Raw genomic sequence first — 13684 nt, 5'->3', positions numbered from 1 at the left:
TTCATAAAGAAACACTGACTCCAGGTGTGCATGCTTACAGATTTAATTACCTCGAGCTTTTTACGCTATTATCACATCTGCGCACAAGTCCTCTTTTAGTACAAAGCCCACGTAAAAGTACGAATAAAACTGAGTATATTAAAATTAAAATAAAAAACCTTGCGTCGTGCAAGGCTGTTAATCTATTTGGAACAGGATAGTTTCCTCACATTATTTCAAAAGTCTTGCTCCACCCTCCTGCGTATGTGCCCAAATTAACTAGAGCATAAGCAACGCATCACCCTTACCCCACATTTGACACACAATAAAAAGAGCCCACCCAACAACTTCGCATCCTTCCACTCTTGAAATTCTGCTGTTGCGTCTTCCAAAGAGGCCACCTAACATCCAAAATGCCTGCCAACCTCAGTGGGACGTGGAACATGGTCAGCAATGTCAATTTTGAGGGCTACATGGTTGCACTTGGTAAGTTTCACCCTTTTTAAAGCAAATTGGAAGACTGCGTGCAGAAAATGAGATGAGTAGAAAACCTCATATTTAGTTGGTTTAGAGTTCTTGAACTTGGGTGTACGTAAAACTTATATATGGCAGGTTATAGTTTTTACTCTTTTTGGAGTGTAAACATTTTGTAGAAAGTGTTGTCACTTATCCCTCTCATTTTGACATGCAGGTGTTGATTTTGCAACGCGCAAGATTGCTTCTATGTTGAAGCCTCAGAAAGTGATTAAGCAGGACGGACATTGCTTCACAATTCAGACACTTAGTAGTTTAAGAAACTACGAGTGTTCATTCAAGACCGGAGAGGAGTTCGAGGAGGTAACGAAAGGAATGGACAACCGCACCTGTAAGGTAAAAATGTTACCAAAATGTAACCTCCAGTTTTAAAGGTCGCTATTAGATTTGTGATCAGTGGTGCAAAACAAAATCAGCCTCTTTACAAAGTGTAAACTCCATTTATGTTTAAGTATTGGGGAAACTGTGTAGTTCATTTTTTATTTATTTTATTTTTTTATGTTACTCTAACAGTCTGTGGTCAACTGGGAAAATGAAAAGCTGGTGTGTGTCCAAAAAGGAGAAAAGAGAAACCGAGGGTGGGCTCACTGGCTTGAGGGAGATGAGCTTCATCTGGTATGACTCTGAACTTTATGCTGGTGTCCCTGTTAATATTTTAACTTATAACATTCACAATCCTGTGATTGTACATGTGTACAACTGTAACCATACAAATGAAAATGCTGCTCCCTCTGAACACTGATGCCATTCATTGAACTCCTGCTGTTTTTGTTTGTTGTTTGTATTACCCTTTTAAAACTGATCTTCAATTACAATTTTTTTTTCTTTTTTTCAGGAGCTCACTTGTGGGGATCAAGTCTGCAAACAAATTTATAAAAGGACTATGTGATTAAACTCTCAAAATGAAGTGCATTGTGTGTTTATTGTCTCGTTAACTGACATCATAACACAACAAAAACTATATCTTTTCCTTTTTATATTTTAGAATGATGCACAAAACACTTTCCACAATCCTAAAGTGTTTTATACTAAAGCTTTCTTAGGAATTTAAAGCTACCTTTGTAGATATTTATCAAACGAAATGCTAGTCTTTCCGCATACAGATTCATTTCATGTTGCCATAATGAAAATGGCAAGCTTTCTCACTTTCTAAAACATGGTGTTAACAGATGTTGAGATTAAATTTCTCTGCTTTAAAAAAAGCAGTAAAAGTAGAGGGAGGTTAAATAACTTTTATAAAAAGATAAAGGAAAGAAGTGGACGTATGAAAGAAATGATTGTTTTATAGTAAAGTGGGGGGGAGGTGTTAACTTTTAGCAACGGTGCCCTTCGGCTTCCAGTATCACAGAACCAAAACATGTCTGCCAGTACAGTAAATACATGATGTTGTTTAGACTTGCTCGCTGATGAAGTGTCCTTGTTGGCACCATCTGACAGACGACACACATGCATCATGTTAGCACTAGACGTTTTAAAACTATTTCAACGTGTGCACATGCAGCATTTCTCTCTGAGGTTTTGCCCAACTGATCAGCATGACTGTAATACTGTGACCTAAGTTGCAGAAATTAAGCATGACACACTGTCAGACTTCTCAAGCTGATTGGCAATTGAAGTACAAGCTGAGGAAAGATCTCATTCAAACCCTGGACTTTGTAAACTATACTTCCTTTGACTGCATGATCGTGCACTGTGATTACTCAGGAGGAGGTGGAGAGCTGATCGATTTCTTTCTGGAGGGTGCTGTCCACAGAGAGCACCATCAGTGCTCCAGAAAAGCCTTTTTGATTTTCCTCCTTCTGTGACATGAAAAAAAAAGAGTGTTGGGGTTATCTTTCATTCTTTTAATGCATCACAAAATCTCATGAGGTCATGAGCAGAAAAAGATCGTCCAGGGTTACTTATAATTGTTGGCTGGTTCATTTTGAAGATGTTTTCATTGATCATTGCTGTTATCTTCTACAAACATTAAATAAAGCATCTAACCCATAGTTTAAGTAAACTTAACAGCTTTAGTTCCTGAACTGAGATAAGCAAGATTTTCAGGGACAACAGCTATCAATCAAAGCTGTCATCATAACCCTGTCAGACCACAGTTTTACAATTTTAGAAGTTATTAATTAAAATCAGACTTTTGGGAGAAGTGACCCATTGACCACACAAACTACTTAACATGGAAGAATGTGTCTGTTATATGTATATCTGAGGTGGACTTGAGTGTTTTACTTAACCCCCCTGGCCCATACGCTAACATTGAGTGTGTGGGGTTAATAGCCTTTACGGAAGCCAGACGCCAGGGGGCGATAGAGACGTTTGGGCTTCACTTTAGGGAAGTCAAACAATGGGGACGTCATTTTTTCCACAGTCAAAGCACACTGGTTGGAAGTGAACTGAAATGTAAAAGACTAATAACACCAGGAGGGGGCAGTAAGCGGAAACTGTGGATACCAATTGAAGCAAAACACTGAAAAAGAAGCGGCGGACTCGTTGGTTTGTTGACGCATTTATGCCGCGAGTTTAATTTTGTAGCTATCAGACAGTTATCTCTGAACAAATAGCTTAAAAATCAGTTTACAGGTTACATATCGTGTTTTCAGCAGTAGTTAATCTTCAGTTTGTGACTTTCCTTTTTGTTGTGGTTGTCTGGGAAATCTTCGGTTTGGTTTGTCAACAGTTCTGCTTGAAAATGTCAGTGGATACAGAGGAAACTCACCAGGTAAGTGTTTCAGTTCTCTTCACTGATTGCCTGTTTGGCTAATATTAGCTAACACAAAGGGACGTTGCGAAAGCTACTACACAGGACCGTTATGATGTGTTTTAACGTGATGTGTTTTGGGGTTTTAGAGGTTAAAAGCTGCAGTTCATTATACAGTGGGTCGTCTCTGCCAGAAGATCGGTGAAGACCACCGGAGACCGTTCAGCCGACAAGCTATAGCGGCAATAGCCGAGACGACATTCAGACAGTGTGGTAGGTGTTCAACTAATGAGGATATTCTTTCACTGACCACTTTATTAGGTATACCTGATTTCTAATCAGCCAATCAGATTGCAGGGGTTAAGTGACTTCAAACGTGATGTGGTTAGTTTTCCGAGTGTTTCAGAAACTACTGTGATTTTTTTTCTCCGCACACAGCCATCTCAAGCGTTTATAGAGAATGGTCTGAAGAAGAGAAAATATACAGGAAGCCCATTTCCCTGAGTGAATATGCTTTGTTGGCCAGATCGCTTTGAGGTGATAGGAAGGCAACAATAACACAATACCCCCTCATTTCAACTAACATACAGAAGCGCATCAGCACAGTATATCAAAGTAGATGGGCTACAGCAGTAGAATACCACACCAGCTTTCGCTCTTGTCAGCTAAGAATAGAGATGGGTATCGTTTAGGTTTTATCCGATACCGGGGCCAAACCGGTACTTTTGAAATGGAGCCGGTGCTTAAACGGTGCTCTAACTGGTGCTTAAAGAATGGAGACTCCCCACCTGGGACTGACTTAATCTGGGACTCCCCACCATTTGACCTAAGAACTGAAGAAGCTTCTCAGATGAGAGGTGAAATGTCTGCAAGTAACTTAAAGAAGTCCAGACGCTTTTCTTTGCAAGCTCCTTTGATTAAAGAATGGAGAACACAAACTTTGTCCAAAAACCTCTTACGTTTTTATTTTTAGAAGTCTCTTTTTTTCTGCAAAATGATAACCAAGTTAGCCTTTTCTGTTGATACAACATACCTCCTTTGGTTGGAACCGGTGCTTAAACAATGGAAAACACAAACTTTGTCCTAAAACCTCTCATGTTTAGCTGTTTTTTTTGTTGTTTGTTTTTGTTTTTGTAAAAAGATAACAATGTTTGTCTTTTCTGCAGCTATAGGGCATATATGGTATCACTCTGTCAAACAAGAAGACAGCCGCATGTAACTACAACGGTGTTTGCTAGTTCACCTTACATGCATTAATGTAATAACGTGGTTAGCCTACTCAACGTATTACACACGAGCAACATTAAGCTACTCGCCCAGAGAAGAACGGCTGCTGCTGCTATCATCATCCGTCATCATTTCTGCTACACTGGCAGGGCTAGGGGCCACGACTCTCCTCTTCGGTTTTTGGGGGATGTTGCTAACTCCAGGTCCGATAACAGGCACCACTCCCGCAGTAGATGTGCACGGTGTGAGGTCTTGCAGCAAGCTATCAAATACGGTGCATTTCTCGGCTTTTAAAAAAAAAAAACCGCTATGTGTCGCCAGGTGTTTCATCAGGTTCAAGGTTTTACCTCCTTTGCACAGTATCAGCTTAAAGCACTTGTTGCAGGCTGCTGAGTTTGCATCTTTTGCTGTGAAGTACAGCCAGACTTTTAACTGCTTTGCCTTGGGCATTTTTAATCTGCAGCTCTGCTCTAAAAGAACGTACATACCTGGGCCTGCCTACTATCCTTGGAAAGGTAAAATGATTGGCTAGAATCCAAAGTGTATGACATCTCAAGAAAAAAAAAAGCACAGAAATAAAGCACTGAAATGTGCGCTGCTTTTCGGTCTGGGTACTACCGTTTATGTCAGAACTGGTGCCATAATGGCACTGGATACCGGTACCCATCCCTAGCTAAGAATAGAAAACTTAAGCTACATTTCACATGGAGTCACTAAAATTGTACATTACAACATTTGAAAAATGTTGCCTAGTCTGCTTATTCTCAATTTGTGCTGGAACAGATGGCAGGACCAGGATTTTGCATAAACAACATGAAAGCATGGATCTATCCTGTCTTGTATCAATGGTTCAGTTGGTTAGCTGAGGTAGAGGGAGGTCTGGGCTTCTCAGCTTAGGTTGCTGCTTTTGCTGCCTGGCCCTGGATAAGCAGTAGAAAATGAATGAATGAACTGTCAGTCTGTTAGTACTGATTGTAGTACTTAGTACTGTTAGTATTGTTGCATATCCATGTCCTCTCTTTTATGCCAATAGTATATCCATTGTATGACATAGTGCATTATTCTGGTTTCCAAAGGAATCACACATCATGTGACGAAACTCAGATCATCTCAAAATGGTTTCTTGAACATGACAATGAGTTCACTGTACTCAAATAGCCTGCACAGTCACCAGATCTCAATCCAACAGTACCTTTGGGATGTGGTGGAAAAAGACAATCACATCATGATGTGCAGGTGACAAATCTGCAGCAACTATATCATGCTAACATGTCAATATGGACCAAAATCTCTGTGTTTCCAGCACATTATTAAATCTATGCTATGAAGAAATAAGACAGTCCTGAAAGCAAAAGGGGGGTCCAACACAGGACTATAGCATGGTGTACATAATGAGGTGTGTGTGTGTGTGTGTGTGTGTGTGTGTGTGTGTGTGTGTTTTAACATTGTTTATCCTCTGATGGTATATGTTATAAAATATGAAAATTTACTGGCACATCAGTACAAAGTGTGGCGGTATTTACATACCCTGCCTAACAGCAGCTCTATCTCACTGTGTTGGAACACATTTTTCAATAACGGATATATAAAATATCATGCAGATTCATAATGTACAGTTTTGCATTTTTAAACCCATAATACAGTTATTGTTTAGAAAACTTAATATACCTTTCCATATGAAATTATTGTGAAATTCAGTTTTTAGCTGCTTCTTTTTTGTAATTCAGTTACACTCAAGTAGTTGTTTTCACTCTTCGTTTTTAATGAGCATATTTCAACATATATGATATATATATCATATGATTTGACCAGTCACATGTAAAATTATTTTGCATTATCAAGACTGTATAGTTTTCCTTCCAGGCTCAGATTAAATCAACAATTTGCAAGCATGTAAAATTTAGTCTAAATATGGGGATACAATTCCAGCTTTTTTTCCTGATATAACTTTTTGCAACTCAGTGTGCTAATATGCTCTTTGGTGTGGATTGTAGAAATGAAATGACATTACAGAACTCCTTAGATTTCATCAAAAAGGAAAAGAGACAGAGGTAAACTCTGGGTTTCTTGAGTTCAGAAAGAGAACAGGAAACACACTTTTCCTAAGCTTACCCTAAACCCCATTCCTGGAATAAAGTGCAGTTACTTAATTATGAGTTGTCACTGAATTCAAAAATTGTGTCAAAACAATAATGGAGTCAAGTTTGGTCCATGTACAGTAGTCTTTTGTTGTGGTGTGTTAGGTTTATCAAGGTAAAAATGCAATACAGGTGGTGGCCATAGGCAGCGCTCTCACTCTTTCTCTTCTGTTTATTTATTTTTAACATATAGTTTTGCTTTTCGTTGATGTCCTTGTCATTACTGGAACATGAAACAGCACCTGCAGCCTTTTTAGGTTGCACAGGCAGTCCAGGTTAGCACATCCATATGGTCTGTCACAAGATTTGTTTTGTTTCCAAGCATAGTGTGGAGGAGAAACCAGGAGATGGGCTATTAGAGGAGGAGGGCTGGACAGAGCTGTAGACAGGCATCACGAGAAGCACGTATATGTATCAGTCAGATAAGGATAAGAAGAAAGCCACAACCTGCAAAACCATTTCCTTTTTGGGGGCATCTTGTTTCACCTCTAGTGAACCTGTTCTCCCTTTCATTTGCATCAAAGAAGGTGATATGGCTTCTAAAGGGTCCATTTACATGAAAACTGCAATATGCCTTGTTATACTGTGCTCACGTTCCCTTATTTTTATTTAACTTTTGAGCAATATCTATGGAAATGAATGGAGTTATAATCTGAAATGATTCTAACTCAAGTGGACCAAGGATCCACAACAGACTGAAATCAACATTTCACTCTTTGTTTTTAACAGATATATTTGCCAAAGACCTGGAGGCTTTTGCAAGGTAAGCATTTTTTTTTTTTTTTTTTTTTGTGTCCCAGCACCATATTAACAACTTTACCAAAAATACTTTGTTACTCAAACTGCAGCTATTCAAATATGTCCACGTGGCTTCCAATCCCAAATTTCATTTCAGGCATGCTAAAAGAAGCACAGTGTCTGTAGATGATGTGAAACTTGTAGCCCGCCGCAGTACTGCTTTGGTGAGTTATTCAAAGAAACAACACATTCAGTGACATGATTTCTGTACAGTTAACTTACAGTACAACAAACATGTAGTCATGCCAATGTTAACCACTAAAATAATTTCAAATAATTGTTTACTGAACCTGTGTATTGCGTATATAATCTACAGCAGACAGCAAATTTAATGTTTAATTTGTCTTTATTTATTTCAGTCCATCCACATACAAAATAAAAGTGACGAACTGACCCAGGAGCACATGAGTTTAAAAAAGAAGACTACTGCAAAGAGAAAGAACACAGAAACTGAGGAGGAAAGCAGAGAATAAGGACAGGACACAGGCAAGCCTGCGGTATCTGACTTGAGCCCAATCAATCAAATAAACATGAAGACTGACTTACATGTATCTGATAAAGCCAAGAGCCAACAAAAGTCCTAGTTCTTTCATGGGACATGTGCCTGTCAAAACAGTTATGTAGCAAAGATTTGGAGCAAATAAGTGAAAAGTTCCATCCCAGGATCTGCTAATGTGATGTTGAATTTTAGTGCATGTAACAATTTTGACCTGATTTGTTACCATGTATGAATGAAACATTAAACTTGATTTTTAAAGCATTCGCCAAAGGGACCCTACAGAAACTGTTCCCTTTATGTTTTTCAGTGAGACTCTTAAAACAAATCCCCAATTCCAAGGCACAGAAACCTGACATTAGCTCTAGTATAATAGCCAATTCGGGAGAGAGAGAATATTGCTGAAGGAAAGCAAAGCCACATTGCTGAGCTGGACTGTTTTACCTTCCCAGTACCTCATAAGTGTGGATAATTAAAAAAAAAGGGGATCATTCACGAACAAGCCATCAAAAGCAGCAAAAAGACAGGTACTACCCCATGTCTGAGAAGGCCACACACTGAAAGTGTTGGAACTTCCATCTTCTTCCTTCAGAACAGACTTCAGTCAGGGTTCAAACGGAGACCTCGACCAGCAGAGCCCAAAGTCCCTAGATGTGTGAATCGAATTAGATGGTTTTTGATTTGACAAACTTGACTCAAGTAATATCAACTAAGCATCTATTCAAATGAACTTTATTAGAGAACTCCCTTCATTTGACATGTTTATAAACACCTCACAAACAAAATCTACTGGGAACCATTGGACACACCACTCCACGTTCGCACACCATCACTCGCGTCCCCCAGTGTCTTCAGCAGGTGTCATCCACATCAAGTACACACTTACAGATCAGTTCATTAACATGAAAGCACACACCATACGGCATTCAAATCAGATAATATAAGCAATACAAATATTCATCACAACATTCCACTACATTTCGATATTTCTGCACTTGACAGACATACTTAAGAATAAGGAAAAACTTGCAAAGATTAAAAAAAAAAATCTTGAAGTACTAATTAAACAATGTCCATGTTAGGGGAGGCGCTCGTAGCATCTGCAGCTTCCACTCACACACTCAGAAAGCAGTCAACTTGGGCTCTTTCACTGCACAACCAGTCCGTTTCACGCGTCTCTCTCCGTTCGCTCACTCATCGCTTCACTCTTCGCCACAAGCCATCCTCAATCGCACTCATCAGTTCTTAAAATGTCAGTTGCGCTGTTCTTTCCATGTAAAAGTGGATAAAAGTGAAAACACCCACCGTCTCTTAGAACATGCGGAGTGAAGCCGTTCTTTGATGGCATAGCATTTACAGGTGGGAAGAGGGAGAATGATACCGATATCACCCCAAGAATGCTGCCAAAGAGGAGCTTCCTCGCAGGGAAATGGAAGAGAGGTGAACTGCAGAAGAGATTTCAATGAAGGCTTTTCCATAGAACTTGACTGCAAATAAAGTTGCACTTAAAACATTTATGTTTCAACCAGATTCTTCCCAATGCAAGATTGCCTTTTAGGTCGATGACAATGCCGGATAATGGTGAACCACGAACATTCATGCATTTTCAAAGATGGTTATCACATTTCACAATACATGCATTAGAGAATCCAGTTGAAATGGATACAAACAAATGAGACATCAAAAATAGCACTTTTCTCAGACATCCTGGTAAACAATTCACTTCAACACTTCCTAAATTAAATCTTTAGCATTTTTTTCCAAATGTACAAAACATCTTCACGCAAAAGTGTTAAGTTTTCAGATACGCATCAACACCAGAAATAAATTTCGAAATGACTCGTCTTTCTCGCAGTACTTACCATACAAACACTTAACTTACATACCCCACCCAGATGACTTTGACTCCATGCTGGACCCAAAACCTGAGCTAAACCCACTACCACTGGTTGTAGAGTTTGACCCTGTTCCCCAGCCAAGACTGGCTGAGCTGGTGCCGTAGTTACTGTTGCCTGTACTGAAAGACTGACTCTGGTCTCTACTAGAGCTCGTTCCACTGGAGGTGCTGCCTGAGGTGGATGTCTGCTGCTGGCTAGCCAGCATACCCATCATACCCCAACTACTCTGCAGAGCAGCCTGTGCAGCAGCCATCATGGCAGGGTTCAAGCTGAAGGAACCAAAATTAGCCAGACTACTGTTAGTGCTGCTCCCTAACCCACTACGGCTGCTACCAAATGCTTGAGCCCCAAAACCATTTCCGAATCGTGCTGTGCGATCAAACTGCCTATTGCCATGTTTGGGCTCAGCATTTGAGATGTGAACACTGACTCCTTTGATAATAAGGTCTTCTCCACAGAGAGACTGGGCAACCTGTGAAAGGAGAAAAAAAATTTTGATTATGTGGACGCAAGCAACACCAACAAAGAAGGAAAGAAATACCGTCTACATATTTCATACGTTACCTGATCATCTGCAAATGTAACAAAGGCAAAAGCACGGAATGGCTTGGGAATGAACACATCTGTGACTTCTCCATACTGCATAAAGAACTGTCGTAGATCATCTGTGGTCATGTCTTCCGTGCAACGGCCTACAAACACTTTGCGGCTTCTTAGTGGCTCATCAGGACCTTGCTGTAAAGAGGAAAGGAGGGTGCATTAGCATTACAGATTGTTAACCACAGTATTGGCTTAGTTTTGATTCCCATAGTGTGTGGGTATATGCATGGGCATTACCATATTCACCTTCGAGTTAGGGAGCTTGCAGTCGCACCACCTCCCATCGATCATATGGCGCTGAGAGATCACCTTTTCCTGAGCTTCATACTCTGTGAACCTCACAAAGCCAAATCCTTTAGAGTTTCCGGTCTTGGCATCCCGTTTCACCTATGAAAGAAGAAAAAAATAACACCAGCAAAAATAATAAAATAAAACAAATAAAAAATTGCAAATCAACGCAAATGTTTTACTATCCAAGTAATACCTGAACCATGATGACTTCACCAAACGTGCTAAAGTAGTCTTTAAGGTCCTGTTCGGTCGTTTTCCAAGGAAGACCCAATACAATCAGGTCCGATGTTTTCATATCTCCCCTCTTCATTTTCACGGCAGAAGAGGCATCGATTTCATCCATTTTTCTTTTATTGTCTAAATGGAAAGATTTGGGGGGGGGGGGGGGGGGGGGGGGGTTAATATTTTAAAAGCTATACAACCAAAATGCAAAATATAAAATTCTTATATAGTTAGTAGTTTATGCATTTCCCTCTTTCCCTTGACATTTAATAAAACAAATTGCACACCACTTGAACAATAATAATTTAAAATCAGTTCTGGTGATATTCCTTTGGTGAAAACCCAGTCAGCTCTTAATTAAATCTTAATTAAAAAGTTCCTTAATGGAATCGGGCGAAACAAAAACACCAAATGGTAAGGTTAAAATAATCATGCCCTTCAAAACAAAGTCCAGCAATATAGGTACTTGGTTTGGCAGAAGGACTTTAAGGAACAAAATCAATCCTTTGGTGCTCTTTTTAATGAATGGATTTAGTGCCCGAACTCTGGTGGGCGTGACCAAGTCACTTGTCACGTCACTTATCTATTTTCAGTAACCTGAAGCTACTTCATGAATTATAAATAACATCTGCCCACCTGTTCGGATAAAGTCTCTAGGTTTAAATAAGAACAAGGAAAAACACCAATCCTTACCTTTTGGATAGTTCACCACGTACACGACATTCCCCCATCCATTTTCTGGCGCGTGCAGGACCCCTTCCACGAGTCGCACTCCTCTCATGCACTGAGACACGGGGCTCCTGAACCGCAGGCCGCAAGCCCCAGGAAACTGAGCCGCCACGGTGGAAAGAAGAACAGTGCCGTCGTCTTCGGAGGGAATCTCCATGGGCTCCTCATTTTCTTCCTCCGCCACTCGAATGTACACCTCAGCCATTTCCCCGCAAAAATAAAACTTACTCGCAGAAGCAAAACAATGCTAGCGGTTAGCTCGCTAATTGTCCACAGAATCGGCTAACCTTAGCCGATGACGCTAACAGGACTGAATGAGTCAGGCTAAACTGTTTATTATACTTGAGACAAAGACTTCTCAAATACAAAAAACTAAAACGGCGTCGGGGCTAGTTTACATCCAAATGATTTAATCAATAATGCTACTTTTAGATTGCGCTAAAAAGCGGGCAACGATATTACTGCTCCTTTGTTTGCTGGGACGGGGATCTGTGCCGTCAACACCGGACGACGACCGCTCTAACGTGCCTGTTGAAAAGAAAACTGCGCAAATTTCGTCAGCTAAACAAAAAGATGTAACGTTTTCCTAAAAATAGTTTGCTCGGCCCAGAGGAGTGGTGCAACTTAAATAAAGCGCTTGTCTCGTCCAACATGCAAAGTAAGGAAAGCTCAGACGAGTATTTTTCCACGAGGCGAAAAATAACAGCGCCATGTAAGGCGAGCAAAATGGCATTATCTAAGCGAAGAAGGAACTACGTCACTAAACTGGAAGGTTTCATTTCACCCAGGCAGGCGGGGGCCGATGTCCTGTCTGTGTCGGTAAAAGTAAGTAGCAGTTGTAAGTAAGTACCTACGTAATGCATTCTAAGGCTAATATTTTATGTTTTACTTTACTGGTTTATATTGATTAAATGCAATATAAACAATTAAACTTAACAGTTAATTGTGAATTTTGTTTCCCCCCCCGTAAACGGAGTAGATAAGGCCTAGTGTATGTCATTTACAACAACAGCTTCCGTTTGTTGGCTGGAGATTGGAAGATGGCGGTTTGAATGAGCTATACAAACTTTGAAAGCCAGACAGATAATAAGAAGTTAGGATCACAAGTATTTACCTACATTTTTAAATTGTAGGTAAATGTGCCCCCGCCTTTCAAATTTCAGAAGACTGGAGCGTGTCTAAAGCATAGCTGTCATGCCCATGTTAATGTAAAATGCATTATTGCGTCGGTTTGGGGTGAACTTAAAAAAATCCAGTTATGATGAAGAGACTGGCTTTTTCAATATTAAGTCATTTTCAGATAATTGGTCTTTCTGCATGGCTTATCCCCCTAATAGGATGTTGTTCACTTGAACAGTGAAACTTTAAAGTTCCATGTGCATGCAGCAGTTTTACAAACCAATTTTAGAAGTTTGGGGATCAACATTGACTGACTACAGACAAGAGGTAAAGCAACGGAAGCTGGTGCAGGGATAATAAAGGTGATGATCATTGGTTTCGGCAGAAAAGGTAACTCCCCTCCTCCTCTGCACTTCATCTGTGGGAGTGGCCTCCACTTTCAGGTACCTTGGTGTATCTCATTGGAAACTTTACCTGGAGCCATAACAATTGCTACCTACTTACGAAGGGACACCATTTCTTTCTCATGAACCTGAGGTATGCTAGTACTCTGGTGAGGGCGGTGAAAGCCCCACCAGCACAGACATCTACACCAGCAGAAGCAGGGCCTTCTTGGTTTTTAACCAGGGTGCAAATGAAAATTTTTACTTCAAGTCATATGAAAGTGACTTTGAAATCCTTGGAAGGAAAAAAAAAAAAAGTACCATATAAAATTATGTTGCTGAAATCTGACAATAAAGAGTAATAATACAAGCACTGTTACACAATTTTAAAAAAACTCAAAAAAATTTCTGCATCCAGATGCATCACAATTCCTTCTGCATAGATCAGAAAAACAAATCCGGTCTCTCTTTAGTGAACACAATACAATTACTGCATACAAGTTAGTTCTTTTTTTTTTTTTTTTAAGGCTCCCTCCAAAAACTCAAAGCTGCACAAAGCAGTGAATTGTTTAAAT

At 39.9% G+C, this 13684-nt stretch overlaps 3 protein-coding genes across 5 annotated transcripts; 2 read left to right on the top strand and 1 right to left on the bottom strand.

Annotated features, from left to right (window-relative positions):
- The first annotated feature begins 333 nt into the window (after window positions 1-333).
- Window positions 334-1420, top strand: rbp7b (retinol binding protein 7b, cellular). The gene is made up of 4 exons (XM_004548677.5): window positions 334-465; window positions 671-849; window positions 1027-1128; window positions 1349-1420. The coding sequence occupies exons 1-4, from the start codon at window positions 393-395 to the stop codon at window positions 1400-1402; spliced, it is 408 nt and encodes a 135-aa protein (XP_004548734.1). The 5' UTR covers window positions 334-392; the 3' UTR covers window positions 1403-1420.
- Window positions 1421-2830: 1410 nt separating this feature from the next.
- cenps (centromere protein S) lies at window positions 2831-8140 on the top strand. Its single transcript, XM_004548674.5, has 6 exons — window positions 2831-3003; window positions 3188-3229; window positions 3358-3481; window positions 7303-7336; window positions 7469-7535; window positions 7731-8140. The coding sequence occupies exons 2-6, from the start codon at window positions 3200-3202 to the stop codon at window positions 7842-7844; spliced, it is 369 nt and encodes a 122-aa protein (XP_004548731.1). The 5' UTR covers window positions 2831-3003; window positions 3188-3199; the 3' UTR covers window positions 7845-8140.
- Window positions 7699-12351, bottom strand: tardbpb (TAR DNA binding protein b). Of its 3 annotated transcripts, XR_013098662.1 has the most exons (6): window positions 11572-12351; window positions 10850-11013; window positions 10603-10752; window positions 10330-10500; window positions 9173-10237; window positions 7699-8514 (listed from the first exon to the last, which is right to left on the bottom strand). XR_013098662.1 is itself a non-coding variant. In XM_012918485.3 (5 exons), the coding sequence occupies exons 1-5, from the start codon at window positions 11810-11812 to the stop codon at window positions 9746-9748; spliced, it is 1218 nt and encodes a 405-aa protein (XP_012773939.1). In that variant the 5' UTR covers window positions 11813-12351; the 3' UTR covers window positions 8584-9745. The 3 variants fall into 3 exon arrangements, 2 of the variants coding, with proteins under 2 accessions (XP_012773939.1, XP_012773940.1); XM_012918485.3 differs by lacking the exon at window positions 7699-8514 and having other exon boundaries at window positions 8584-10237; XM_012918486.3 differs by lacking the exon at window positions 7699-8514 and having other exon boundaries at window positions 8584-10237; window positions 10612-10752.
- Window positions 12352-13684: the final 1333 nt, after the last annotated feature.

This window comes from Maylandia zebra, linkage group LG5 (assembly GCF_041146795.1).
Source record: "Maylandia zebra isolate NMK-2024a linkage group LG5, Mzebra_GT3a, whole genome shotgun sequence".
Taxonomy (NCBI): Eukaryota; Metazoa; Chordata; class Actinopteri; order Cichliformes; family Cichlidae; genus Maylandia; species Maylandia zebra.
This window is presented reverse-complemented; position numbering and strand designations above follow the sequence as displayed.